General features: G+C 34.0%; 3 protein-coding genes across 5 annotated transcripts; 2 read left to right on the forward strand and 1 right to left on the reverse strand.

Annotated features, from left to right (window-relative positions):
- The first annotated feature begins 3838 nt into the window (after positions 1-3838).
- Positions 3839-4664, forward strand: LOC140867407 (peroxisomal membrane protein 11-4-like). Its single transcript, XM_073272472.1, has one exon. The coding sequence runs from the start codon at positions 3871-3873 to the stop codon at positions 4552-4554; it is 684 nt and encodes a 227-aa protein (XP_073128573.1). The 5' UTR covers positions 3839-3870; the 3' UTR covers positions 4555-4664.
- A 1298-nt stretch (positions 4665-5962) lies between these two features.
- On the reverse strand, positions 5963-11951 carry LOC140864720 (protein YLS7-like). The gene is made up of 7 exons (XM_073269048.1): positions 11628-11951; positions 9663-9706; positions 9190-9322; positions 8883-8954; positions 8199-8799; positions 7071-7345; positions 5963-6690 (listed from the first exon to the last, which is right to left on the reverse strand). Exons 3-7 carry the CDS (start codon positions 9211-9213, stop codon positions 6235-6237), a joined length of 1428 nt encoding a protein of 475 aa, XP_073125149.1. The 5' UTR covers positions 9214-9322; positions 9663-9706; positions 11628-11951; the 3' UTR covers positions 5963-6234.
- Positions 10518-25513, forward strand: LOC140864721 (cell number regulator 6-like). 3 transcript variants are annotated; one of them, XM_073269051.1, is made up of 5 exons: positions 10518-10863; positions 23290-23416; positions 24599-24680; positions 24812-25083; positions 25224-25513. In XM_073269051.1, the coding sequence occupies exons 2-5, from the start codon at positions 23315-23317 to the stop codon at positions 25401-25403; spliced, it is 636 nt and encodes a 211-aa protein (XP_073125152.1). In that variant the 5' UTR covers positions 10518-10863; positions 23290-23314; the 3' UTR covers positions 25404-25513. The 3 variants fall into 3 exon arrangements, with proteins under 3 accessions (XP_073125152.1, XP_073125150.1, XP_073125151.1); XM_073269049.1 differs by lacking the exon at positions 10518-10863 and adding an exon at positions 22887-23008; XM_073269050.1 differs by lacking the exon at positions 10518-10863 and adding an exon at positions 22893-23008 and having other exon boundaries at positions 23273-23416.
- The last annotated feature ends 634 nt before the right edge of the window (positions 25514-26147 follow it).

Here is a 26147-nt window from a genome sequence, read left to right on the forward strand (position 1 = left end):
CCCTCCATCTCATTAAAGAAGTACCCATAATTCGTCCGATTCCTCCATTTTTGGCATCTCTTGCGTGGATCAACAAAAAAAGAATGTAAAGCAATATTATGAATAAAACTATAGAATTATAATTTAATTAAGTACGTGAGTGCAATATATATACGTCTATTGCACGAACTAATCGGTGCATATATAGATGTATAATTGGTTCTAATTAGTATTAAAATTGCATGCATGGGTGGTGATCCCAAGATGGCGTCAAAATCTTTTTCTTTAAAAAAAACTATATATAAATCGATTTTGTAACTTTTTTAAAAAAAAATAATTTGAAAAACACCCTTAATGATTCATGATCAACCACGATCCACTCTTTCAATTATTTCATGAACAATAACACAATAATCGGGGATCATTATGCGACAATTATGACAGAAAAATCTAATCAATATATAAAATTTTGGTGCGAATATAAATAACAATAATAGTTAATTGGTTAAAAAGAACATATATATACATGCCAATTAGTTCTTCAGGGTTGTGCTCGTAGAAGTTGAGCGAAGTAATAATATCGTCCATTTCGTCCAGAAGTGGGAAACCGTTAACGCTGAGCATCAAATAATATGATATCAGTATTCATCAATGGGACAAAATCTAAATCCTGTCGGTAGATTCATGACTCCGATCGTTTGGCTGGAGAAGTTCACGATTGCTGAAGTTTTTTAGAAATTTTGGGAGTGTTTGCAATCACTAAAAAAAATGATTGTTAGATTTTGGCTTTAAAAAAATCATTTTTGTATGTTTCTTAAACTCAAATTTTGTGTTAGCTAACTTATGTTTAAATTAATTGAAAGTCAAAAGCTAGTCATATGGTGATTATGATTCTCCAAAAGTGATTCTAATGAAAAGGTAAATGTTAAAATCACTTTATATTAATCACTTATTTATCAAACACTATCAAACTTTGATTTTTAGATTTTCATATTTGTTTTCAAACACTACCAAATTTTGATTTTTCTTAATTTTTTTATAATCTAAAAATTTAATCACTTGCACAAAAGCATAATCTTTTGCAAACACTACTTTAAAATGATTTTAGTAGTTATTACGTGTATGTGTATATATAATGTAAATTTCAGTTAAGAGTCCTCTTGTGAATGAAAAACGGTGCCTCCATAAAATTTTAAAGGCAAAATTATTTTTTTGGTCATGTATGTTTCAATCTTTTATATTTTCAGATTTCAGTTTTAGTCCGCTATCTTTATTTTTTTTTTGGCAATTTTAGTCCTTTTTTTCGGCGTGGCGGTGACGTGGAACCAATTCAGTGCTGATGTGGAGCTGACGTGTACAATGCCACGTAAGCATTTTCAAATAAAAAGGACCGTAATCGCCAAAAATCAAAACAAGCAGGACTAAAACTAACATATGAAAACATAGATGATCAAAATCGTAAAGTGACAAGCATATAGGACCAAATTTGTAGTTTTTTCCAATTTTAAATTATCCAATCCACAAAATTGAATCGATATTTTTAATACTGGGCTAAGATTTACTAATTGCTACTAGATTCTAATATATCCTGCCCATTTGTTTTATGATTAATTTATTATTTCCCCCATAAAACGGGGCAAGAAATTGAAGTCCCATTCGGGGAAATGGAAAAGCCCAGACGGCGGAATATACCAACTGATCCAAATGCTAGGGATTTATTGTAAATTTTCGGCATGTCGGCGGGTTGTGGCAGCTGTTCTGCGGAGAGAGCAGCTTTGGCAGCTCTTTCACAGCCCCAGCTGAAACAGAATCATGCTCCAGTCCAATCTTTCGATTCGAAATTTCAACTTCGGGTGATTTATTTCAATACATCCTGCAACAGCCCGAATACACACTAGTAGTTTTGTTTCCTCGGCACAGGGGATATTCATTGGGATTCGAGGATTTGATGGTGAATTGATCGGGAAAGGGATGCATGGGACTTGGTACAATTAAGGCATGCAGTAGTTGGCAAAGATTCCGATGCCGTACGTGCTGGTGAAGAGGTTGGAATCATGGCTTATCGGGGGAGGAGTTTACGCGGCGATCAGCCATGAAAATGTGTGTTTCTTGAGGGGCTACTGTTGTTTGGAGGAAGAAAGATTGGTGCTTTATGAGTATTATCATGGCGGGAGTAGTGATGTTTCCTTGTTACATGGTATATATGTTGTTGAATTCATTTCTAAATACTTTCGAGTCTGAACTTGAATCAATGGATTTGATTTGGAGGAACGAGTTTGATCAATACAGAAGTATTGAAATTGGTTCGACTTGATATATATTTGCTATCTCTAACAACTCTTTCATAGAGTTTGCAAACAATATCATAGATAGATAGATAGATAGCTCTTGAAATTGACTTGAATTTTGTTGTTCTGCTGTAATGAATCAATATTACTCCTCTGGAAAAAAGTTGATTGTGAACATTCTCTTGCTTCATGTGTATGTGTTTTCTATTTAACGATCAGGAGAAGGGGCAACGAGGGAGAATCTACGGTTGAACTGGGAGACTAGACTAAGATTTGGAATGGGCATAGCTAGGGGTATTTGTCACATCCACTCGCACAATCTTGTCCATGGAAACATAAAATCGTCCAACATTTTCTTGAATCAACAAGGGCATGGCTGCATCTCTGGCCTCGGATCAAGCTCTGTTGCCTTGTCTGGTGGATACTAAGCACCAGAAGTGACAGAGACCAAGAAATTTAGTCAAGAATCCGATGTGTACAGCTTCTGAGTGCTCCTGCTAGAACTTCTTACGGGGAGATGCCCCTTGCGTAAAATTGGCTACTATGAACAACACTTGGTGAGCTGGGTTAGTTGGTTGCTCAATGATGATGATTTACCTTATGTCGTGTTTCTGAATGTGCCCGCGAGTGATCGTCGAAGTCATGAGGAAGAAATGGAAAAAATGTTGCAGGTATCGATGAGTTACGTTGTGTGGATGAGAACCCCAAGCACAGACCCAAGATGAAACATGTGGCGGAGATGATGGATCGCATCTGGATGGACTTCACACAACACAGAGAGCGAGAGCAAGAGCAAGAGCAAGAGCGGGCTGCCGGAGCAGCTATCTGAAAATTCGTATAGCTTAGCTTGTTCGGACGAGGGAAAAATATTCTTCAACATTCTCTGTATTTAAACTTTTCATAATCAATCCATGTGATAAATTTCTATTGGTTTCATACACAGATTGTGACACATAATGTTACATGAGATTAATTGCATCAGCATCCAGAAAAAAATTCAAAAAAAATATATGAAAATGACCCTTACATAAGATTAAAGCATTAGTGTCTGAGATCAAACTTTTAAAACATATAGATCAAAACTTAAAATAAGACAAGGTAGTGCTCCAACATATTTATTCCGTTTTTTTTTAAAAAAAAATTGAGTTACTTCCCTTTTTAATATTCAAAGCCCGAACTTAGAAAACCGTGGAGGAAAGTATTTGGAAATGATTTTGGGGTCTTCAATCAACTTGGGTTTCTTATAATGAAAATAATAATAATGCATAACAGCACTCCTTAGAAATTTATAGATTGTAAATTGTAAATAACTTAATTTTAGAACCATGACAGGCCATAAGCCTATAAATATACAACGCAAAAGCAACAATCATTATTAATATCTCTCAAGAAATTGTTTTACATTCGGCAATCAGTAGTCTCACTTGGCGGATAAAAATATAATAAATGTTAGACTAGATTGAGCAAACAATGTTGACCAACCACTGGATTTTAAAATCATATTGAAAAAAAAAAATTAAAAAAATACCCCACACAATCTCTTGCAACAAATCTCAATATTTCCCCATTTTCAAAAATTTGATCATCACATGAATCAAGTAAAATGTCCTTCCCCATTAGTGAAAAGGTAGACAAACTTGTAATCTTTCTAGCAAAAAGAGATGGCATAGACAAACTTTTCAAGACCTTCCAATATGTATCCAAATTAGTCCATTGGCATGCACAAAGTACGCACCCTAGTGTTGCCAATAGGGCCAAGAAATGGGAGGTGGCCACGGGCCTTAGCCGGAAAGCCTTCCGCACCGGCCGGTTCCTCTCAGGATTCAACACCCTACTGCAAAACCCGGGGCCCACAACGGTCCTCCGATTGCTAGCTGTACTTTCGAACTCCGGCGAAATGGTCTACTTCTTGTTTGACCATTTACTTTGGTTATCAAGAATTGGGGTGCTGGATGCAAAGTTGGCTAGGAAAATGAGCTTCATTTCAGCATTTGGTGAGTCATTTGGCTATGTATTTTTCATTATATCTGATATCATATTGATCCAAGAAGGGATGAAGGAAGAAAGAAAGATTGTGAAATTAGGGGTGGAAGAATTTTCCAAGGGAAGAATCAAGAAAATCAGGGTTGAGAGGGTGATGAGATTCATGGCTGTGGCAGCTAATTTGGCTGATTTGGTTATTGCAATAGCTGATATTGAACCAAATCCTCTTTGTAATCATGTTTTTACATTAGGGATTAGTGGGTTGATTTCAGCATGGGCTGGTTGGTATAGGAATTGGCCATAGAAATTTGACTTTTTAAAGCCAAATTTTATGATTTTGGGGGCCATTAGAATCGAGGGTATGTTGTCATATCACAAAATTATTTTTATATATTTGATAGATATTTAAGTAAATCTTTAAAATACGTGAGAAATTAAAATTTCATAATTCGAGTAGACCAATTTTATGTGTAGACTCTATTTTTTGCTTTGCTCATGCTCCACTTTGATCGTTTAGCGTTTTAATAAACTATTTGAGATTGAACTTTGTCAAGCTAAAATTTTGGCTCGATGATTTTTGGAAAATTCAAGCTCGAGTTTGATATTTATTGACAGAAAAAATATTGAAAGTATATATAAAGCTGATTGCAAAAGTATATAATTCATAATACAATTAAATTAGATAAAATAATATTTTGATTAATTAATATTTAAAAGTAAAAGCATCCACTACTCGAGCTGTGTGTTCAAGCTTGAGTTAGAGCTTTAGTCGAGTGTTAGTGATCTGCACGAGAGCTATTTCTGAACAATAGGTATCGTTTGACTCGTGAGATGAGATGATAAACAAAGTGAATGTTTAATATGAGTAATAAAAACTGCAAATATAATAAGTTTGTGATACATGATTTTTGTTATGTGATTACTTATCACATAGTGCATGATATGTAGGTTGATGGTTGGTTGAACAATCTACACTTATCGTATCAACACCACCAAACAGTACCTTATATCTGCAGTCTAGTTTGACGTGTTATTGAGCGAGGAGAAATAGTGAAACTGTTTCACCTATTAAATTTGACTTGTATAAATTTTGATGATTATACAAGTATCAACAAAACAAGGTAGCAAGCAAAGTGATGTTATGGAGACACCGGATATCCTCTAATATAAATGTTATGCAAGTATATGGACACACCTGGTTCTGTGACAAGCTTTCGAGAAAGTTGTGATTTACCTTGCGACGGATCTTTGATGGTTATTTGATCAGGGATGCTCTTGGTAATCATGCGAGTCTAACTACAAAATTAGTTGAAAAACAATTAATATCATACATCCTTCTATACCACATGAAGTAGAGACTGTTATCAGATGAACAAAGAGGTTCAGAAGTAATGGGTGCTAACGGTTTGTTACATTACAACAAACAAATTAAGCTGGCCTGTTGGGCTTTACAGTAATATTTTTCTGGTGCAGGAGCTACAAGAGTAAACTACAAACATTTGCATCAGTAAGAGTCTATGAAGCTTATGACATCTTTCTTTCGCACAGCATTGTATGGGGCGGAAAAAACAAAAGAATTATAACAAAAAAACAAGAATACATTAGGGCTAACAAAGAAACTGAACAACTCTCAGGATAATTATCTCTATACGTAATGGAATACTCTTCTTATATTTTCAAGTACCAGTTCATTCCAAGCATCAACTGGACCCGGCATGCGCCAGTGCAAGCAATCCTGTGGTGGAGGCCTGCTATCTGGTCCTCTCTGAGTGATCTTATTTGGGTCAGGGCTTCGATATGGACCCAGATGCCCAATGTGGCGATATGAAAAGGCTTCTGTGATATCCATCAGTTTCATTTTTGATTTGTTAGTCTTTTTATTCATCGCGCGGTTAAAACTTGTCACCTGTTTCTCATACATTACATCAGTAAAGCGATTTTCAACTAATTCACCTTTCAAGATAGGCCGGTCTTTTCCAATGCATCATCCTCCAGTATTCCATTCTCCAACCTCGTAATGATCGGGTGAAAAGGTTCGAACAAGTGTAAGACCACTGTAATTTGGATGAGTGCCTATAGCAGTAAGAATTGTCTCGACTGATATTTTAAAAGCTTCAATATTATCAACCTTCTTTTGCCTGGAATTATCAGGCCACCATAGATGTCCTCCTACAATCTCATTGTTCAGAATATACACAGACTGTTTGGCAAACCAGTGTCCTGAGGAGAGGACGACCACGTCAAAACCTGAGACATAGTCCATGAAAACCTCATCTGGTAAGTCAAGGTGGACCTTAACCATGCCATCTGGGGCAAAGTCAAATGGTTCGGGTGTTTGGTGCACAAGCCAGGAAGACCATATGCGAACAATCATTGTAGACATAGATCCAAAATAGTACCGTTGCATTTTCCGGTTGCCTCTGTTTTTGGGAACCTCAACCTGAAAGAGTGCAAATGACAGATTGACAGGTTTTAGAGTATTTTCTGCACTGCAAGAAACTCCTACATTCTAATTATCCTGTGATGTGACGCTCTTTTAAATAGATTACATCAATGAAAAAACTTTTATTTCTAGTTTATTTTGCATAACTAGAGTTACTCCAAAATACATTTGAGTAATCAAAATAGAGAGGGAACCTCGAGATTCAAGTTTTTTGTTTTTTGTTTTTTAAAAAGACCTTCAAGGATCCACTTACAACAGCCAAAAAAATCTTTTCCCATTCAGAACCATTAATTGCTAAACAGCGATGAACAAAAATTATGGAAGGAAAGGAAGAATGCAAGAAGTTGACAAAAGTAAAAGAAGAAATCTCTTCTAACCTGCCACAAGATACACAACATTGATTCCATTTGATTTCTTGCTACAGAGTCACCAATAAAAGCTAGTGTTTTTCCTCTCATCAACTCCAAGAACATCTTCGCGTCAAACCTAGGGAGGTCACACTTGGAAGGTTTCCACCTCCAATTCTCATATTCCTTATCTGGCCTCCCATTTCCCTGACAATTCTGCATCTGAGTAATCACAGGACATGAGTTATTTGTGTACAATGGTCCAGAAGCATCATAAACCCATTTGCCATTGTAAAGATCACAACCTGAACATGACAAGTATAAACTCTCAATATCAAGAACATGAACCATGATGTGATACACAACAACGTTAATTGATTTTAACTTCAGCCCATGGTATAGCATTCTAATAGGAGAATATAATGCAAAGAAATAGGTTGCAGACACCAACACCTCCTGCAGTTATGTTTTAGTTAAAACTGACATCAAGAGTGTTGATATCATACTAATTTCTAATTGATACATTCTTAAAACAATAATTAGACGTAGTCAAGTAGTTGGGATGAAAAGTTGATTACATTCATGCCAAGTCAAAGGTACAGCCGTACAGTAGGTCGCAATCAGTCAGTAAGAGTAACACCCCCAAAAAATAAAGCTGAAGAAAAACACCATTGGCCTATGTGCAACCAGTAAAAACTAACTTCATTGATTGGCTGAATGATGATTAAATAATAAATACTAGTTGGTGAATGAATATTTAAATACTTACAATGACTACTTCAATACTAGTAGAATCCATCGTGATAGTCATTTGGTGTGGAAGTACTCAAGGAACTGAATTTTTTTAGGCAAGTGTAATATTTGTTAGCTATGTACAAATACAATAAATAAAAACATTAAATAGACGACCTATGAAACCAACAAAGAATGATAAATATGCAATTGCTGGACAGACAAACTTTATGTTCATCTTAGCAATTAGGTATATGCTAGCAGGTTAAAAGTGCTAACATATGAGGAAACCATAATAAATATCAGAAAGAGGGACAAAACAATTACATAAACTTAGACAAAAACAATGCATCAAAAGAGAGGTAGCAGGCAGTGGAAAAGGACGGACAACTTCAATTCAAAAGACAACAAGATTACTGATTATACCAGGAACATCATCAGCTTTCAAGTTGGTGGTAGCAGCAGAAGGCTCCAAACTCTTATGCGGTTCAGTTTGTGTGAAATTGTTGTAGACTGGTGACACTTTTTTGGCAGCAGTACCTGAAGATGGTGGATTTGCAATGCCATCCTCTTCTTGTCTATCCTCAGAAGACAGATGCATGTTCTTTGAATTCTTAGATTCTACATGTACTGAACTTGACAAGCCATTCTTATCTAGAGTTCCGGGAGTCAATTCTTCAGTCTCAGGTCTGCCCTCATCGCCTCCACCTTTTTCTACATGCTTATTGTTCTCACGAAGAGAAACACCTCCATTTCCGTAGCCCAAAACGGATGAACTTGATCCCAGTGCATCTTCTGGAGAACCATTGTTGTACTTGGAATTAGAAACTGGACCACCGGAGGAATCTGAATGAATGTCTATGGAGCTATCAACAGCATAGAAATACCGACGAACTGTTGACCTGATCGGTTGTTGGATCAAGACGGAGGAGGCAAGAACTAAGAACATAGCAAGGCCTCCCACTAAACTAACAATCGATAAAAAGGTCCTTGGATAGGTAGGTCTAGCCCTTTCTGTCATGGAATTCTATTCAAAACTACACAAATCAGATTTTAAGACACAAACAGATTGTTATTCCTCTGAAACTACGCTCACTTTTGCATACAAACCTCGTACACAAAGTAATCAATCAGTAAAATCTGCAGGTATTTATCCCAATACTCCTCCATTTTGATCAAACACTGAAAAGTATATATATAAAAAAATAATAATAAAAAAACAAGCACTGAACAAAAAAACAAAATTGTGTCAACTCACAAATGCCATCAACAAACACATCACACAGGAAACATAGAATATATTGTTAAGATTACACAACAACAAGATTCGAAATCCACATCATTCCATTAAAAATAAATAAATAAATAAAACAAGTCCATGGCAACAATGTAAACAAAAAAAAATAAAAAATCTTACCTCAACTGCAAAAATAAGCTCCATTCTCCCCAAAAATCAAGTGTAATCCTGAAATTCCTCTAATTTCCATGTAATTGATGGGGATTTATAACATTTGAATTGCAAATTGATGCATTTTCCAGTTTTGATGGATCTGAAGGTAATACAATAACAATAATAAATATTTATTGATGATTAGTCCTGTACTATTCCCATCACCTTAGGGCCAGGGGCGGATTTAGGATTTTGGCTCCGGGGATGCTTACAAAAGACGGACAAAAGATTGGATGAGTGGGATTCAAACTGGGAATCATAGAAGAGAATAGGAGGGATTCGAACCTAGGTGCCATAGAAGGAAAGAAAAAGAAAGTTGGAATAGGAGGGATTCAACCTTGAGTGTCTTTTCGATTATTTTACTCATAGTTTGTTGGAAAATACATAGCTTTACCAACTATCTTTAACCCAAATAAACAACAAAGATCCATGTGGCTTACCAATTTCCAACACCAATTGGTATGATCCATCAAGATCTCTATCCCTACAAAGTTTGGAAACCAACAACATTATTATACCTGTTGAAATTGTAGAAATAGTTGTTTCGCATCTATTAGTAATCTCTATCTCCTTTAATTATATTTTCAAGTATTGAGCATCTTTAAGTGTTTCTTTAAATCTGTGCGCTACAATTCAATTGAACAATTAAATAATTTTTAAATTCAATGGAGCAATTAAATAATTTTTAGGACACATATGAAACCTGTAGTGAACTTGAAAGATTTCAGGCACATTTCTTAAGTTCTAACATTTACTAAAGTCAAAAAGACAGAAACCAAAGAAAGTTATTCTAAAAAAACCACTCACAGAAAGTTAATGCATTACGTCATGTTAATCTGAAAGATGAATAGCTTAAAAGAACAACAAATTTGATTTTCAATATACCATCATGAAAAGGGCAACCTATTTTCTTACATGTGTTGGCATTTCACATTTGAAACCTAACCAAAGATGTAAAACTTGAGAATATTGACCTCAAATTTTGAAATAGGAGAAATAGCCAAACTATAACTAACCCAAAAAAAATGAGACCATAGTCCATATGCATTGGTTTAAACATTATTAAGAGGTACACCAGTTCTTTCGATTTTATTTTCTTTTCAACTAAATCTTGAAGAACGATAAAATTTTAATGTGAAATACATACATACATACACCCACATATATATAGTTTTGTTAACCTGACATGGGTGCTAGCTACTTGCAACGTTTGTTTATTTTTATTTTTTTGAAAAAAAAAATATTAAGATGTTTAGCTAAACATCTCGTTGAATGTCACATCCATGTCTTATCAGCATTTAATGCTTTAAGATGTTGAGGTGAACATCTTTGAGATGTTCAGCTAATTTTTTAATTTTTTTTAAAAAAAAAAAAAAAACAAGCGCTGCAAGTTGGGCGCCAACTCGGCTTGCACCAATGTTAGCTTGCACACACACGAAGTGTGCAGGGTAATAAAACTGTTTATATGTAATAAATACCAATCTCAAATTTAAAAATTTCAAGGAATTCAAATAGGCAGACACAATCAACATAACTTCAGTAAAAAGTTTATCATGCCTTTGTATCAAAGTAAGCAAGTTTCGAGAAACATAAAGCAAGGAAGATCTGAGAAACGTTGACATGGGCTAAGCAGAACTCAATGTAAGTTAGCAGTGCATATGAGAAATTAGTTTTTCTGAGTGAAAACCAAAAAAGATCACTCACACCAAAATCTATCTATGGGTCTGACTTTTGGAACAGCGTCAAGAAATTATATGGTCAAGAAATTGTATGGTTAAGCATAAGAAGTTTCCAAACATAACATAAATCCCTCAAAGGGTCACAACTCTTCTTTTCTCAATTAATCTGGATAATTATGACAATCTGGCTTATTATAGTATCAAGAACTGACATGAGGAAATTGTAATAGAGAGAAAACTATTTTTACTTTCAGACAAGAAAACTAAGCTGGGTAGTTATCCCCCTCTTCTTTGACCACGTTACAATTAAAATGTGGGTAATGAAAACCAGAGTTGCATTTGTAGTCGACTCAAATGTTTCTATCATTTATTTAACCAGATTATTCATTGAGACATTTCAGCTAACAATAAATAATCAGGTGAATGATATATATTTAGTTACAATGATACTTCAATAATAATTCATAAATACTGTATCATACAAAAAAGGACTGTTTTATAACATAGACTAAATAAATGTGTATATTGATGATTCTGTATTTTAACATATGTTTTTCACTATCTAACAATTAATATATGCAAAAAGACATGATTTTGAAAGGAGAAAACCAACAAATTCAGCAAAGATAATGAGGAAAAGTAATGCAAACAATAATTAATAATAAAATATGAGCATTTTCCATTGTATCAAACAACAAGTAATCGAATCAAAGTAGAAATTCTAACCTTTACATTCAGCCGATCAATTATTTCAGTAATAGATATTTTCTTCTCAAATCACATGAAATTATATTCCATAGAAGCATCATTTATCAATCAGCCATACACAATATATTGGAAAGCTCATCCAAACCTACACCAGCTGTTCAAATTTCACCAAAAATGTATACCCACTGACCCACATTCTCGTAATTAACATCAACAAGATGGAAATACACAATTTAATTTGGGAACAGAGATGGGAAAATCGGAAGAAAATGAAACGTATTTAGATGGAAGATAAGAAGTTGAGGGATCAAAGGGATTCAAAGGGGGAATTAGAAATCTTGAATACAGATTCGGATCCATTTATTATGGAGTAACAAACCTTACCCATATTTATAATAATAAGTAATATTTTTGGCATAAATTGTAATATTTTTTAATGGATAACTCATACAAGAAATTCGTCTCATAAAAATGATCCTTGAGACCGTCTCATAGGAGTTTTTGTCTTTATTATATACATAAATAATAAATTTTCTGAACTGAGATTCTGAAATGGAAACTCAACGGATTCATGTTCAATTAACCGAATTTTTTTTATTTTTTTTTATAGAAACACGAATACATTTTTAAAAGAATTATTTCAATTAAAAAATATTTAAAATAGATTTTACGGAAAAAATTCCGGTTCAGTCCTAAATGTTTGGACACATTCCCGGTTCAGTTCTAAATATTTCAATGTTCTCGGTTTGGTCCCAAATGTTTTCCAAAAATTTCCGGTTCAGTCCTAAATGTTTTTATGTTCCCGATTTGGTCCCAAATATTTTAAAAAGTTACAAGTTCAATCCTAAATGTTTTACGTTCAAGATTTCGTCCTAAATATTTTCCAAAAGTTCTCGATTTGGTCCTTTCATCTACAAATAAAGCGTAATAAAAAAATACTTACAAACAAAAGACAAAGTTAAATAAAATAAAAGATAATAATAATAATAATAATAATAATAATAATAATAATAATAAATGAACAAAAATTTCTTTCAAATGAAAATATAATATAAATTATATAAAATAAAATTATAGAATAAAAAAATAATTGAACCGTGCAATTTTATAGTTAAAAACATTATCAATCACAAACAAATAAACAAATATTTTAGCAAATAACTAGTATTACTTATTTCACAAAATATTTGAAAATTTCAACAAATTTTTCAAGAGAAGAATATTTATGCTTAACAATTGAGAAAATATAATAAATTATTTGACCACCGTTGAAGTAGTGATATGAAATTAAGTTTTATTTAAGAGTCAATTGTGAATAAATTCCTAAACTCAAACCTAACTTTTTTATAAATCCCTACAATAAAAATTCTTTCTTAAAACTCCCTAGGACCACCAAACTTGGTCAAATCCAATGTTTAATTCTTGTACCCAATTTATGCATTTATGTACTCCATTTATGTAATGTTTGTGCTCAATTATGGTACTTGAATCATCCGCAAAAATGGTATCAGAGCTTTAGGTTAAATATTCAGACTTAATATTATTCGTTAACTCATACTTTTCTTTGTTGAGGAGAAGATTTTTTACAAAAGATGACTTCAAACGAAGGTTTGAATCAAGAGGATTTTATTTATATGAAATTCTATAAACAAGTTAATATGTTCACAATAGATTACTTACGACAGAAAGATGATTTCTAACTCTCAATTTTTAGAAATTACCCCAGATTCCTCTAAATTCTCCAGAGATCTTAGAGAAATTCAATAGACGGTACAATATTACAGCAATCAGCTGTATGAAATACCTAAAAAGATTGAAGGAATCCTTAAGAAACAAGAAGAAATTCTTGTAACCCTAAAGGATCTTCAAACTAAAATCACAAATCTAGAACAAACTTCAGGTTCTAGAAAAGGAAATACAGGAGGAAGGTTACCACTCTCGTTTGGTACCGAACCGTTGTTACATCAGAAAGGTAAAACCAAAATGGTTCAAAAACATTTAACTGATGATGAAAGGATGATTAATCTTATAAAAGCAGTATCAGAGAAAAACACTATCTGATGACTACTTTAGAGAGATTAAATCTCGAGGATCTACAAGATCTCGCGGATTCTTTTGCGAATCTCAAAGTAGTAGATCTAAAAATGAACTCCCCTGAGGGTGAACAACCCATAGGGAATCCCCCAAGATATGTGGTTAAAACAGAAGAACCACATAGTGAGTTTCAGGTTGGAGAAAATTCACATCCAGCAGGAACCAGATCAAGAAGGAGTAAAATCCCACTCCATCAAACTCCTTACGAAAAAACTGTTTTAGATCAAATACATCCTTACGGTGTTATGTTAAACCTTGATGTTTTGGACTTCAAAAACAGAGAAGATCTTATAGATGATTGGACGTCAGCTATGAGAATTGCAGCAGGGACATTAGATCTCAATAAAGAAGGATTCATTAAACTTCTAGAAATGAGTCTAATGGGATCTGTCAAGATTGCTTGGGAGATGACTATGCCAAATACGAAGGAATCAATCTTAGCAGGAGAATCCCTCAGCGAAATTGGAGAAAGAATGGCCACCCTATTTAAAGCACAATTCATAGGGGTAGACTATTTCAACAATCAAGATACAGAGAAAAAGAGAAGATATACTCAAGCTCTGTATAGCCTCGAGTTACATGATATCTGTTTAGTTGATGAATACATTATGTTATTCACTAAATACAGATGGAATTCAGGAGTCGAGGAAAATGTAGCTATTCAGCTATTTTTCGCAAAAATGCCAAGTCCCTGGAGAGAAATGCTGATTAAAGAATACGTTCCAGGTCATCTTGACACTTTGTCAAGACGCGCGTCCTTTTTGAAAGGAAAATTGGCAGAATGGTGCCATATGGCAGCATTACAGAAGAACTACAAGAAAATAAGGGGTATAAATAAACGTACCTTTATGTTGTAAAGATAATGATCTTCCAACGATCATTGGAAACAGATCACAGGGATTTAAAAGGAAGAAATTCAGAAGTAATCCCTACAATAAAAGAATGAGAAGTTCTTGGAAACCAAGAACAATTTGGTCCAAACAAAAGGCCAGATCTTATAGGTCAGGAAAAAGAAGTGGACCTACAAGAACATCCCCAGTAACAAGCTCATCACAAAGCAGGGGAAGAACACCATCAAGAAGAACTTTTAGAAGAACTCATACAAGAGCAAGTGAAAGTTTCAAGGATTGCAACTGCTGGACATGTGGAGCAAGAGGACATATATCTACAAATTGTCCAGAAAACGAGAAAAAAGGAGTTAAACTCTTTGAAGCAACACCAGATATGGATGATGCGGTCTTTTTTCATGCTCTAGTCCAAGTATATCAATTTGAGGATATCCCCTCAGATGAAAGCATATACGAAGAAGAGATATTGTTTAGGCAAGAAGATTTTGAGGATGGATCAGAATCAGAATCAGAATAAAGAAGAAGTGTTTCGGCATGAAACACATGAAAGTTTGGCTGGATTCTTTAACCAAACCACGATATCTCATAATATGATCCAAAGGATTATGAGAGAAAATCCAACGTTACAAAAGTACCAGGGATTTTCGGCAGGACAAGTAGAAAGAGTCTTAGGCAATCTAGGGCTTAGAAAAAGAAGACATAATTTAATTTACAAAGTATCCAGAAGGGAAATGGCAATCCCCATGGAGTTAACAAGTAATCAAATAGAGATGCAGTTAATTCCTTTTGAAGAAATAAGAGAGGAATTGCAAAAGTTGAAAGGTGAGGTAGCAAGGACGATGTCTTGGATTCATATTGGAGCAATCCAAATAATGATCAAGGCAACTTTTAAAGAAGGAATAGATTCACCCATAGATATAGTAGTATGCGATAAAAGAATGGGGAATATTCAAGATGCTGTCCTGGATACTATCTCAGGAAATCTTTGTGCAGGAAAAATTGTAGGAGTTATCTATCCAATAATAGCCTACAATTTAGCTGACAGGGACTTTAGTCGAGCCTTGACATTGCATCAAAACTTCAAAGAAAAGAGACTGATGAAGGAAGGTAATAGACCATATTCTATTACATATCAAATTTCATATGCTCTTTCTAATACTCATCATTCTGAATTATTTATTAGAAATGAGTTCATTGAAATTCCAGAGATCTTTGGGAAAGTTGCTCATGCAATATACCCAGAAAGAATCGAGTTTCCTTTAATTCAGGAAACAGACATTCAAATTCAAGACAGACCGGTTCTATACAGAGACCTTAAAATAGAACCTCGAAGGTTATCTTTTCAAGGAAACCGAATGACAAGTAGGAGATGGGACAAATCTCCTATTCAAGAAATTCCACCAGAAGAAAAAGAGTTTTCTATAATAGGAAAACTTAGATCTCCATAAGGATGGAAAGAAATGAAAATAGTATTCGATATTACAAGTCATCGGAACCAGTTCCCTTGTAACTCGATTTACTATTTGGAACAACATGAAAAATGAACTTACCAAGGATTGATAAATATTGGAGAATTGGAAGTTCAAATCTGTGGAATTCCAGGAAAAGTAGTGGATCAGCTCATTCTTGGCCTAGAGTTTCTGGAGGACCATAAACCATGGAAACGCCTTGAAAAAGGAATAGAGTTCATGGCAAAAGAAAAGACTTGGAGGATTCAATAAGAATTCTACGAAATGGAAAACCAAGAGAATTGGATAAGGGACAATCCCTTGATCAGATTCGAGAACTCTGTTTACAAACAGAGGAAGAAGCAACTGTTGAAATTAGTAAGCAACTGTTGAAATTAGTAAGTCATGAACATGATTTACTAGAACGCATTGAAGAGGTAGAAAGGAGTAACCATACTCTACCTTCTGAAGCCTTAGGAAGACTAGAGGTGAATAGTCTTAATCGAATTACTGAGTTACAGCATAGTCTGTTAAAAATGACAGGGCCATTTAGTAATCCCTTTAAAAAATGACAACAAGTCTTTTCTCCATATACATTCCGATAGGGATGTTTTATGAACAATATAAGGCTGAATACTTTGCAGCTTATATCGATTCGGGAGCAGAAATTTGTACAGCAAAAAGAGGAGTCTTCCCTGAAGAATGTGAAGAAGATTTGCCAAAAATTACTGGACGAGATTTCTCTCGAAGAATTTTAATTCTTTGCAAAGGAATAAAAAAAGTAGAGATCCTTATGGGAGGAGCAGGGCAGACACCTTGGTACAAGGTAAAGACACCACCAATCTATTTCCATGATACATGAGCTGATATCCTGTTAGGAAATAACTTCTTACAAATGTTTAAGAAGTACACACAAGACAATAAGTCAAGAAGACTTATGTTCACTACAATTTGTGATCATAAAATTATCGTTCAAAGACTCAAAGTTGCTTTTTATCGACAATTGCCGATAATATTTCGCAGCCAGCGTGGTGATAAAGGACAACTTTTTCACCCAAAAATGAAAGATCCAAGGAGGTTTGGAGACACCATGTTGAAAATAACAACAGAACAAGAACTCTAAACAGAGGATATGGAGTTTCTCAAGGTAACTCTACATCACAGAGATATAGAGTTAGAAAATAAGGTATCCCTTGAAGATGTCAAAAAGAGGCTCAAAGAAAGTTACAACGAGCACCCTTTGGCATGGTGGGATAGAAATCAACTCAAAGCCAGTCTTACTCTAAAGGAAGGCAAAGAGTATGAATTCGTCAGATATAAGTCTATCCCGATGAACATAACAGATCAAAGGGATATGAGAATGATTATCAAGGAACATTTGGACCTTGGTCTAATCAAAGAAGGAGTTTCACCATATAGCAGCCCAGGATTTCTGGTCAGAAATCATGGTAAAATAAAAAGAGGAAAACCCAGGTTAGTTATTAATTACCAAGGTATTAATAAAATCCTGGAGTTTGATGGGTACTTCATACCCAGTAGAGAACATCTAATTAGTTGTGTACGAAATGCTAGAGTGTTCTCAAAATTTGATTGTAAGTCTGGATTCTACCAGATAAGAATGGAAGAAGGCAGTAAGAAATTCACAGCCTTCTCTACTCCACAAGGACACTATATTTGGGAAGTTATGCTTATGAGATTGGCCAATGCACCCCAAATATTTCAAAGAAAGATGGATAATCTTTTTAAAGATTATTTCAACTTTATTTTTGTTTATATTGATGATATTCTTATAGCATCAAAAAACATAGACGAACATGTTAAACACTTAGAGATTTTCTCTAAGATTTGTAAAAAAGAAGGACTGGTTTTATCTGAAAAGAAAGCAGTCATAGCAACAAGGAAAATTGAATTCCTTGGTATTGAGATTGATGAAACTGGAATAATTTTACAACCCCATATTGTGGAAAAGGTAAAGAATTTTTCAGATAAACTCAAAGATGTAAAACAACTCCAGAGTTTTCTAGGAGTAGTTAATTTTGCAGGGATGTTCATAAACAACCTAGCAATGTACAGAAAGGTGTTCAGTCCTTTGTTAAAAAAGGATGCCAGGTTTATATGGACAGATGACCATACTAAAGGGGTAAACCAATTAAAGGAGATATGTAAGAATATCCCAAAAATGGTTATACCCGTAGATGAAGATGATCTGATATTATTCACAGATGCCAGTGATGATTGGTGGGCAGCTGTCCTTACCAAGATCACTCCAGATAGAGAAATACCATGCAGATACTGTAGCGGTCTTTTTTCAGAATCAGAGGCCATCAGATGACATATCAACGAGAAGGAATTTTATGCAGTTAAAAGGGCTTTTGAAAAATGGTCATTATTTTTACTTGCTAAAAAATTCACGCTGAAGGTTGATAACACCCAGGTAAAAGCTTTCTTAAGAAATAAGATATAATCTAAACCTGAGAAAGCTAGGTTATTAAGATGGCAAACATTATGTCAAAATTATATTTTTGATATTGTTATTATTAAATCTCATGAAAATATTCTTGCAGATTTCTTAACAAGAGATGGAAGGCAGTGACGTGCATTCCATCATGAAAATGCAGAGGCATCTCAGGGAACACCTTGGGTTGCTTCAAACCGAGTTCAACCAGTTAGTCATTAATGCTAAAATGGCTGGCAGGTTACAACAAGCTGGTCGGATCAAAGTATCTAATCGAATTACTGGATGTATGCAAGCTCAAACTCAACTATGGGCTGCTATTCAAGGGCCAATTGTTAAGGCTATAGAGAAATCATTGGTTTCTCATAAACAGGAAAAGTTAAAATCATTGGTTTTACAAGAAGAAAAAACACAGCCACTGGTTGTAGAACAAAGGGTTGAAGATTCCAAAACCCAAGAAAAACAAGTGCTAATCTATCATCAGCTTTTGATGAATTGGATGAAGCAACAATTGATGAGAATAATTCATCAAGTCAACCCTCCGCCTTTGGGGTAAAAGAGGAAGAGATCAATCTTAGGCCCAACACTGACAAGAGTAAATCTAAGATTGATACTAATCCAGCTATTATTTCTCCATTCCAGGTTTATCAACAGAAGTGGGAGAAATTAAAGACAATGAGTGAAATCAACCCAAACACTTGTAGGGTTGATGTTGCAGGAATATATCCAAGGGTTTGGCTAAAAAACAATGTCAATCCTAAGGATGTAAAACTCTGGTATGAATTTGGGGTTTTGGCCTCAGTTTATACAACGTCACCAAGCTTCTCGGAAATATCACAGTAACCAAAATGGATCCAGGAAGCAGTCCAAGAAACATGGACAAATAATGATCATTTGTCCAGAGGAGATGTGCTAGAACTATATTTTTTCAGTGCAGCTCCAGAGCCAACAGGGAAAGGATCACATGAACCCTTTCATTTCATCAAGCTAAGGAGACCTGATATGACAGGCCATAAATTTATCAAGGATCCTAAAGCTGAAGAAATACCTTTGGTGTCCAATTTTGGAGAAAATGAAATCTCAACCAGAAGGGCATGGGGTATTTGGGTCTGTCTCACTGAGATGGACAAAGTCAAATTTCCGTTCAAATTCTACCAGAATTCTGTAAATGGATCGTTCCTGTTAAATACAATGACAGGAAAAACTACAGCTTTCACGGAAGAACACTTCGAAAAGAAGAGAAACTTTTTGTGGAACAACAAGCTGCCGGGGAGTAAAGAAACTCGTCGAAAATTTTGTAACATGGCTCACATAGAAGATGGTCTGAGGTTATCTGCCCAGAATGTCCTGATCAGAAGGAGTAAGAGTTCGGAAAAACATTCAAACCCCGAACGGATCGAAAAGATTTTTTCGAGACAAGCAAAGGTGGACAGGGACCACCAAAGATGCATTTTTTCAGGGGACCACTGCAAAAGCAGAAGATACCCCGACAACAATAAAGAAGACATGTGAGGAGCATAAATCCAAAAGAAAAAGGATGACATGTGACTCCTCCACCAACAAACGATGCCATCAATAATGGCATAACAGGACAAAGTGAATAACAGGTGACTCATCCACTAGCTAAAGATGCCATTAATAATGGCATAAAAGGACAAGACAAACAGCTGTAAGATTCCCTGAAGTTTCTCGGTGAAACGAGTGGAACCTCAGCTATAAATACAAGCGTTCAAGGAAGCTGAAGATATCGATCATTCCCTTCAGTTTTCTTACAAATAAATTATTGTAATATTTCTCTTTCTATTGATATAAGTTTTCGTTTATGTATTTCAAGAACAAGGCTACTATAAGTAGCTAAACAAGTTGTCTTCTCCTCTTCAAAGGAGTTGATTTATGTAATAATATTATGTCTGAATAATTTTTCTAAAGTCTCTTGTTCTTTCATGCTCATATTTTATAATTAAATTCATATATCATACGCCTTAAGGTAGAAAACGAATTAAGGCTGTGCTGGGTGTCGTTGAAGGAGCTTGTGCAGAAACCATCTGTTGCGACTGCGTGGTTGGAGTGTGAGGAGCGCTTCGTAAAACTCGGCAGGTATGACCCGACGACACTATGGTCAAAGAGGTTTTTGAATTTAATTCATCTTACGGAAGCATGTTGGACCCTAATCCAGAGTATATCGGCTGGAAACCTTGCGTAACCGATAGTTCGGATTAGCCTGAACTGGTTCGATAGGTAAAACAATGCCACGTACAAAGGATTAAATGTTAAACACTTTATTAAAACAAATTTGGGGACCACTAGGGAGTTGAAACAAAGAAATTGGAGTGTAGGGAGTTAAGAGAAAGAAATGTTTGGGTTTGGGGATTTTAAAATAATTTGCCCTTTATTTAATAGTAAATTTTTCTCATATACTAATTTTTTAAATTATAAAAAGAGTTTTAAAAAGATGTATATCTTTTTCCAACCTCCAATTTTTTTTTTTTAAATGTGCAACCATCATGAAGAGAATATAACAAAATTAATAAAAATGTGAAATAACATCATTAAATTTTAATTTCTCAAGTTTTGTTTATTTTATTTAAGTTTTTATTTTTTAGCATCATGAATTTAATATTTTTATTTTGAATATTGTGTAAAATTGATTTAAATTTGGATAAAAACTCTAATAAATTTGTATTTTATTTATAACTTGTTTAATGTTAAATATATAATAAATAATATAAAACTCAATCATAAATTATATAACACTACGCGGTGTTAGTTTTAACACACAAGTAGATGGAATGATCAAACCGAAAACTTTTGAGAAATCTTTGGCATGAAATCGGCAATGTAAAAATTTTTAGGACTGAACCGGGAACTTTTGAGAAATATTTAGGACCAAACCGGGAACGTATAAACATTTAGGACTGAACCGGGAACTTTTGAGAAACATTTAGGACCAAACCGGGAACGTCCAAATATTTAGGACTGAACCGGGAATGTGTCCAAACATTTAGGATTGAACCGGGATTTTGCCCAGTTTTTACATATAACATAACTCTTAAAAAACTCGATTTATCTATTGTTATTTATTTATTCTTATTATTAACAATACAGGCTTTTAACACTTGTTCTTTCCCTGCACCTTTCTTATGGGTGTCCGGGAATTTTTTTAGTTGGCTTGTAACATTTGTAATGAACGATATATATTAATAAAATTATAAGTTTTGTTTGTTTTAAAAAAAAAACAATAAGATATAAAAAAAATGATAGGACTTACGGAGGAAAAAATAACTAGCGAATTGTTGGCACATAGAATTCGTGTGTTTCAAAATTGAAACGATAGGACTTACGGAGGAAAAATAAATAAAATATAAAAAAAAATATTATCGTGATATTGTAAAACCATGTCGTAATTAAAATTAAGGCCTCTGAGTGAAGTTTTATTTAAAACGTACAAATTACAATCATGTCTCATTATATAATTTTATTGATGAAAATATTTTTTTTATTTTCCTAAAATAATCTTTCTTTTTAAATTTCAGACATAATTTTATTTATATTTTAAAATTCAATCATGTTTTTATCTATATTTTAAAGCCATCATGTTTCAAAAATATTTCGGCTGGATAAACTTGTGACGTGTGCAAAAGCACCTTATGATAAAGTAAAATATAAAGATACATATATTAATTTCAAAATTTAAACACTGCAATTTGGGTTGCAAAATTATAAAATCCACTCTTTATTAATCTTATTACACATGAAAATTAGGAAAAATTGCGTTTTTGGTCCTGTATGTTTGTTACTTTGCGATTTCAGTCTTTTTGGCAATTTTAGTCATTTTCTGACGTGGCGCTGACGTGGCACCAATTCAGTGCTGATGTGGAGCTGACGTGTACATTGCCACGTAAGCATTTTTGAATAAAAAGGACAGAAATTGTCAAAAATCAAAACATGCAGGACTAAAACTGAAATATAAAAACATAGAAGACCAAAATCGCAAAGTGACAAATATACAAGACCAAATTTGCAGTTTTCCCTAAAAATTCTTATGTATATAAAGTAATTAATAGAAAAAAATTTCACAACTTTCATTTCAAAAAAAATTACATATATCACCAGAATTCTCTAATAATGTATGGTGCCCCTTAATAAGAAAGTAAGATATTTTTGTGTTATATAGTTATTATTTTAAAAATCTAGGTTAATAATTTAAACTAGATAAGATTGGAACAAATTACTCTTGCAAATAAATTTAGATAAGATTGGAACAAATATGTTAATCTCGGTTGTCACATATTTTTATATCAATAACCGAACACAAATTCGGTTTATTTTTTTTTAAAAAAAAATCTTATCACGAGGTTAATTTTGTTTCCTCGTACAACTGTTCTATCTTTTTAAAAGTCGTACGTTTCCAAGTGTTTAAGTCTATGTAGCCCTCCCTCTCAGCCGCAAACTCGCTCAATTTCTTCCTCGTCCCAAAATTTTATTCCACAGGTTTTACAAGTTTTGAACAATATTTCAGAGGATATATCCTAACAATTTTTCCTCCAACACTACGTACGTACATAGCACCTTTTGTTATTTTTTTTGTTTGGGTTTCATAGGATCTCTTTACAAATTTGTTTGTCATCGTGAATGGAATTCAGTCCCAATATGTTACTATAAATCATATATATGGTGACTGCGTCTGCGATTTATATATATATCGTTTCTATGTAGTGAAAACACAAATATATATATACATGCATGCAAAGCATTCATACCTCTATGGGATTTTCATCAAATAAATAGTACAAATACTGTGGGTTTTCATTTTTAAAGGATTTTTTTTTTTTTAGTTCATCAGTTCTCGAAGAGCGAAAAATGGCGGATGGAGTGAAGTATGTGAAGTTGAAGGAAAATCAAGCGCCTCTTGAAAAGATTACTGCTCCCGGTGAGCGTTATCAGTCTGTAGACGTTCCTCAGGTATGTATATAAATAGATTTGTGTATGATGTTTTCGTTTTTCGGATTGTTATTTTTGGGCCGGGGGTTGACGGATTATTCTATGCTACATCTGGAGTACTTCTCCCCCAATGATGTGGTCAAATATCAATCATTGGATCATCAAGACATATGTCAATTTTCATAAAAATATATGGGTCAAAATATATATATATATATATATGTGGACAATTTGCTCAAAAATTTCCAAATACAAACATATTTTGTTTTGGGGTCCCTAGTCATAAAATATGGTACAAAATAATACAATATGTGGTACAAAATCATACAAGATGTGGTACAAATTAACAAAAAACATGGTACAAAAAAGTGGCTAGAAAGTATAGAGCAAAACATGTTTGCATTGGGGATTTTTGAGCAATTTATACTATATATATATATATATATATATATATATATATATATATATATATATATATATATATATATCATAGACCCCACATGAAAGAATAAACACTCACGTCGCAATGAGTCATCCTAGTTATTATATTCCGAGTTCTTGTCTCGATTCTTTAAATTTCTCAAAGCTATTGGTGTTTTCCTGCGTATTGTTTAATTTAATTCTAGTTTCTCTATACATATAAGTTTAAGTCAAGGATATATATGCCACATATATATAAGCTCTTATAATATTTCATTGAAGATTATCCGTTTGTACATATACTTTAAAAATATTTTTAGTGTTATATAAGTGAAAAAAAAAATTTAAAATATGTTTTTGGATAAAAGTTTTGTAAAATGTTTTTGAAACTATTTTTTAAAAAATGTTCTTCAAATATAGTTTTGAATAACATTTGAAAGGTATTTTTAAATGTTTTTAGCATGAAACAATGGAAGACAAAGATAAACAACATGACTTTTGAAATGTTAAATATTTTTTTATAGAATAGTTGTCCAAACATATATTTATTCTTAAAACAATTTTAAAAACATTTTATAAAAAGTTTTTAAAAATTACTTTTATAAAAAGGTTTTATAAGTACATGTCCAAACGGAACCAATGTGCTAGTATTTAGTTCTTGAATCGTTTTAAATATCACTACTTTCCAATATGTGGATTTAGTTTCATTAAATTTTTTTGTGTTTTGTGCTTAACTTGTTATAATCAAATTAAATCATTTGCCTGCAATGAATGTATCGACAGCCTTCACCAGAAAGGTTTCCAGATCCTGAAGGCGAACCTTGGACCACTGGGATCTTTGAATGTGCTCAAGATACAGAAAGTTGTAAGTTGTATTCTTCTCATCTCAAAACGAATTGTAGTTCTTCAGCTATTGCTAATGTTTCAAGTACTGTTCAATTTTAGCATAGACTTTTCCGATGCTAACTACATATATCTTGATGAATGCAATATTAGGCATGATGGGACTATTTTGTCCCTGTGTTTTGTTCGGTCGCAACGTTGCACAAGTGAGGGACAACTGTACGTGGATCGCGCCCTGCATTTTTCACGCGGTGTATGTGGAGGGTGGCGTAGCACTTGCTGCAGCATTCTTAGCCGGTCTACAAAGTGTCCTTGCCCCGCGGACTTCCGGCTGCATTTTGGAGGTCTTGGTTTTTGGTTGGATGATGTCTGGACTATGCACAAGCACCGTAAGAGATTCGTTAGAGGAAAGATACCTTCTCGAGGTGAAACTCATGACTTTTGGTTTTTGTTTATAGTCTATTTAATTTGCTGCCAAACACTCATGAAACTTCTTGTTTCTATATATATATATAATTAATGAATATGCATGGCTCATTTAATTAACTTATGTGTTGTGTTGCAGAGATGGCCTTGCGACGCTTGCGTGGTGCATAGCTATGCGCATTGGTGTGCCATCTGCCAGGAGCACAGAGAGTTGAAGGCTCGCTTAGCAGCAGGTGATGCCGATATACCGATGATCATGTTGAGCCCGCCTCCGGTTCAGGAAATGAACGCAGCTAACGTAGAGGTGCGAGCTTTATAGAAGTCATCTGTGTTACAAAATACTCTATACGGACGCCTTGATTAATGGTCCTAGAAAGTTGATACTGATTTTTTTTTTTAAAGAGATATATAATTAACCACCTTTTTGCACACCTTATCCAAATTTATTTCCGGAGTGTAGTAGCATTGTTCATTTGCACGGTCTAGGTTTTGAAGCTGATACTATGATACATAATATTGATAGGAAATACCAAGAAATCCATGTTTCACTATAAAATTGAGGCGATCATACTTGCAAAATAGACCAAATAATTAAATAAACACAAATCAAAAGTCATTAAAAAGGCAATCTTGCACGTCCAACATTAATTGGTTGCTTATCAAACGGAATACTTTAATTTGAGAGATAATTTTTTTCTTCAAGTTGTGAAATTTGAACGTTTAGGCAGTATATTGAAGAGCTTCTAATTAAGAAGCAAGTCGATCAACTTCTCTTGAAGGCATTTCATCAAAGCATATAGTGAGCAATGTCGCTTGTTGCTCGCGTGTCTTTCGTACAAAGGTGAAGATTTATATATATACATATACATATATATATATATAGAGAGAGCAATTTTCAGCTGCACAACCATGTTTCCCCACTTGGTCCGCGATCACTAAAATCCGGTAGTGGGTTTTAGTGGTTTTTGTTTTTTTTTTCGCATCACTAAAACTCACTACCGGATTTTAGTGGTCGCGGACAAAGTGGGGAAACATGGTTGGTCAGCTGAAAATTGTTATATAT

This window comes from Henckelia pumila, chromosome 4 (assembly GCF_033568475.1).
Source record: "Henckelia pumila isolate YLH828 chromosome 4, ASM3356847v2, whole genome shotgun sequence".
In the NCBI taxonomy this organism is placed as follows: Eukaryota; Viridiplantae; Streptophyta; class Magnoliopsida; order Lamiales; family Gesneriaceae; genus Henckelia; species Henckelia pumila.

What these genes read in the sequence shown, in the direction of transcription:
- LOC140867407 (XM_073272472.1), top strand. Translation starts at nt 3,871, where the DNA reads ATGTCCTTCCCCATTAGTGAAAAGGTAGACAAACTTGTAATCTTTCTA.
- LOC140864720 (XM_073269048.1), bottom strand. Translation starts at nt 9,213, where the DNA reads ATGGAGCTTATTTTTGCAGTTGAG. An exon ending in GAAAGCTGATGATGTTCCTG is followed by an intron (nt 7,346 to 8,198) that starts GTATAATCAGTA and finishes TGTCATGTTCAG; the next exon opens with GTTGTGATCTTTACAATGGC. An exon ending in TGTTGTGTATCTTGTGGCAG is followed by an intron (nt 6,691 to 7,070) that starts GTTAGAAGAGAT and finishes GCACTCTTTCAG; the next exon opens with GTTGAGGTTCCCAAAAACAG.
- LOC140864721 (XM_073269051.1), top strand. Translation starts at nt 23,315, where the DNA reads ATGGCGGATGGAGTGAAGTATGTGAAGTTGAAGGAAAATCAAGCGCCT. An exon ending in AGTCTGTAGACGTTCCTCAG is followed by an intron (nt 23,417 to 24,598) that starts GTATGTATATAA and finishes ATGTATCGACAG; the next exon opens with CCTTCACCAGAAAGGTTTCC. An exon ending in TGCTCAAGATACAGAAAGTT is followed by an intron (nt 24,681 to 24,811) that starts GTAAGTTGTATT and finishes ATGCAATATTAG; the next exon opens with GCATGATGGGACTATTTTGT.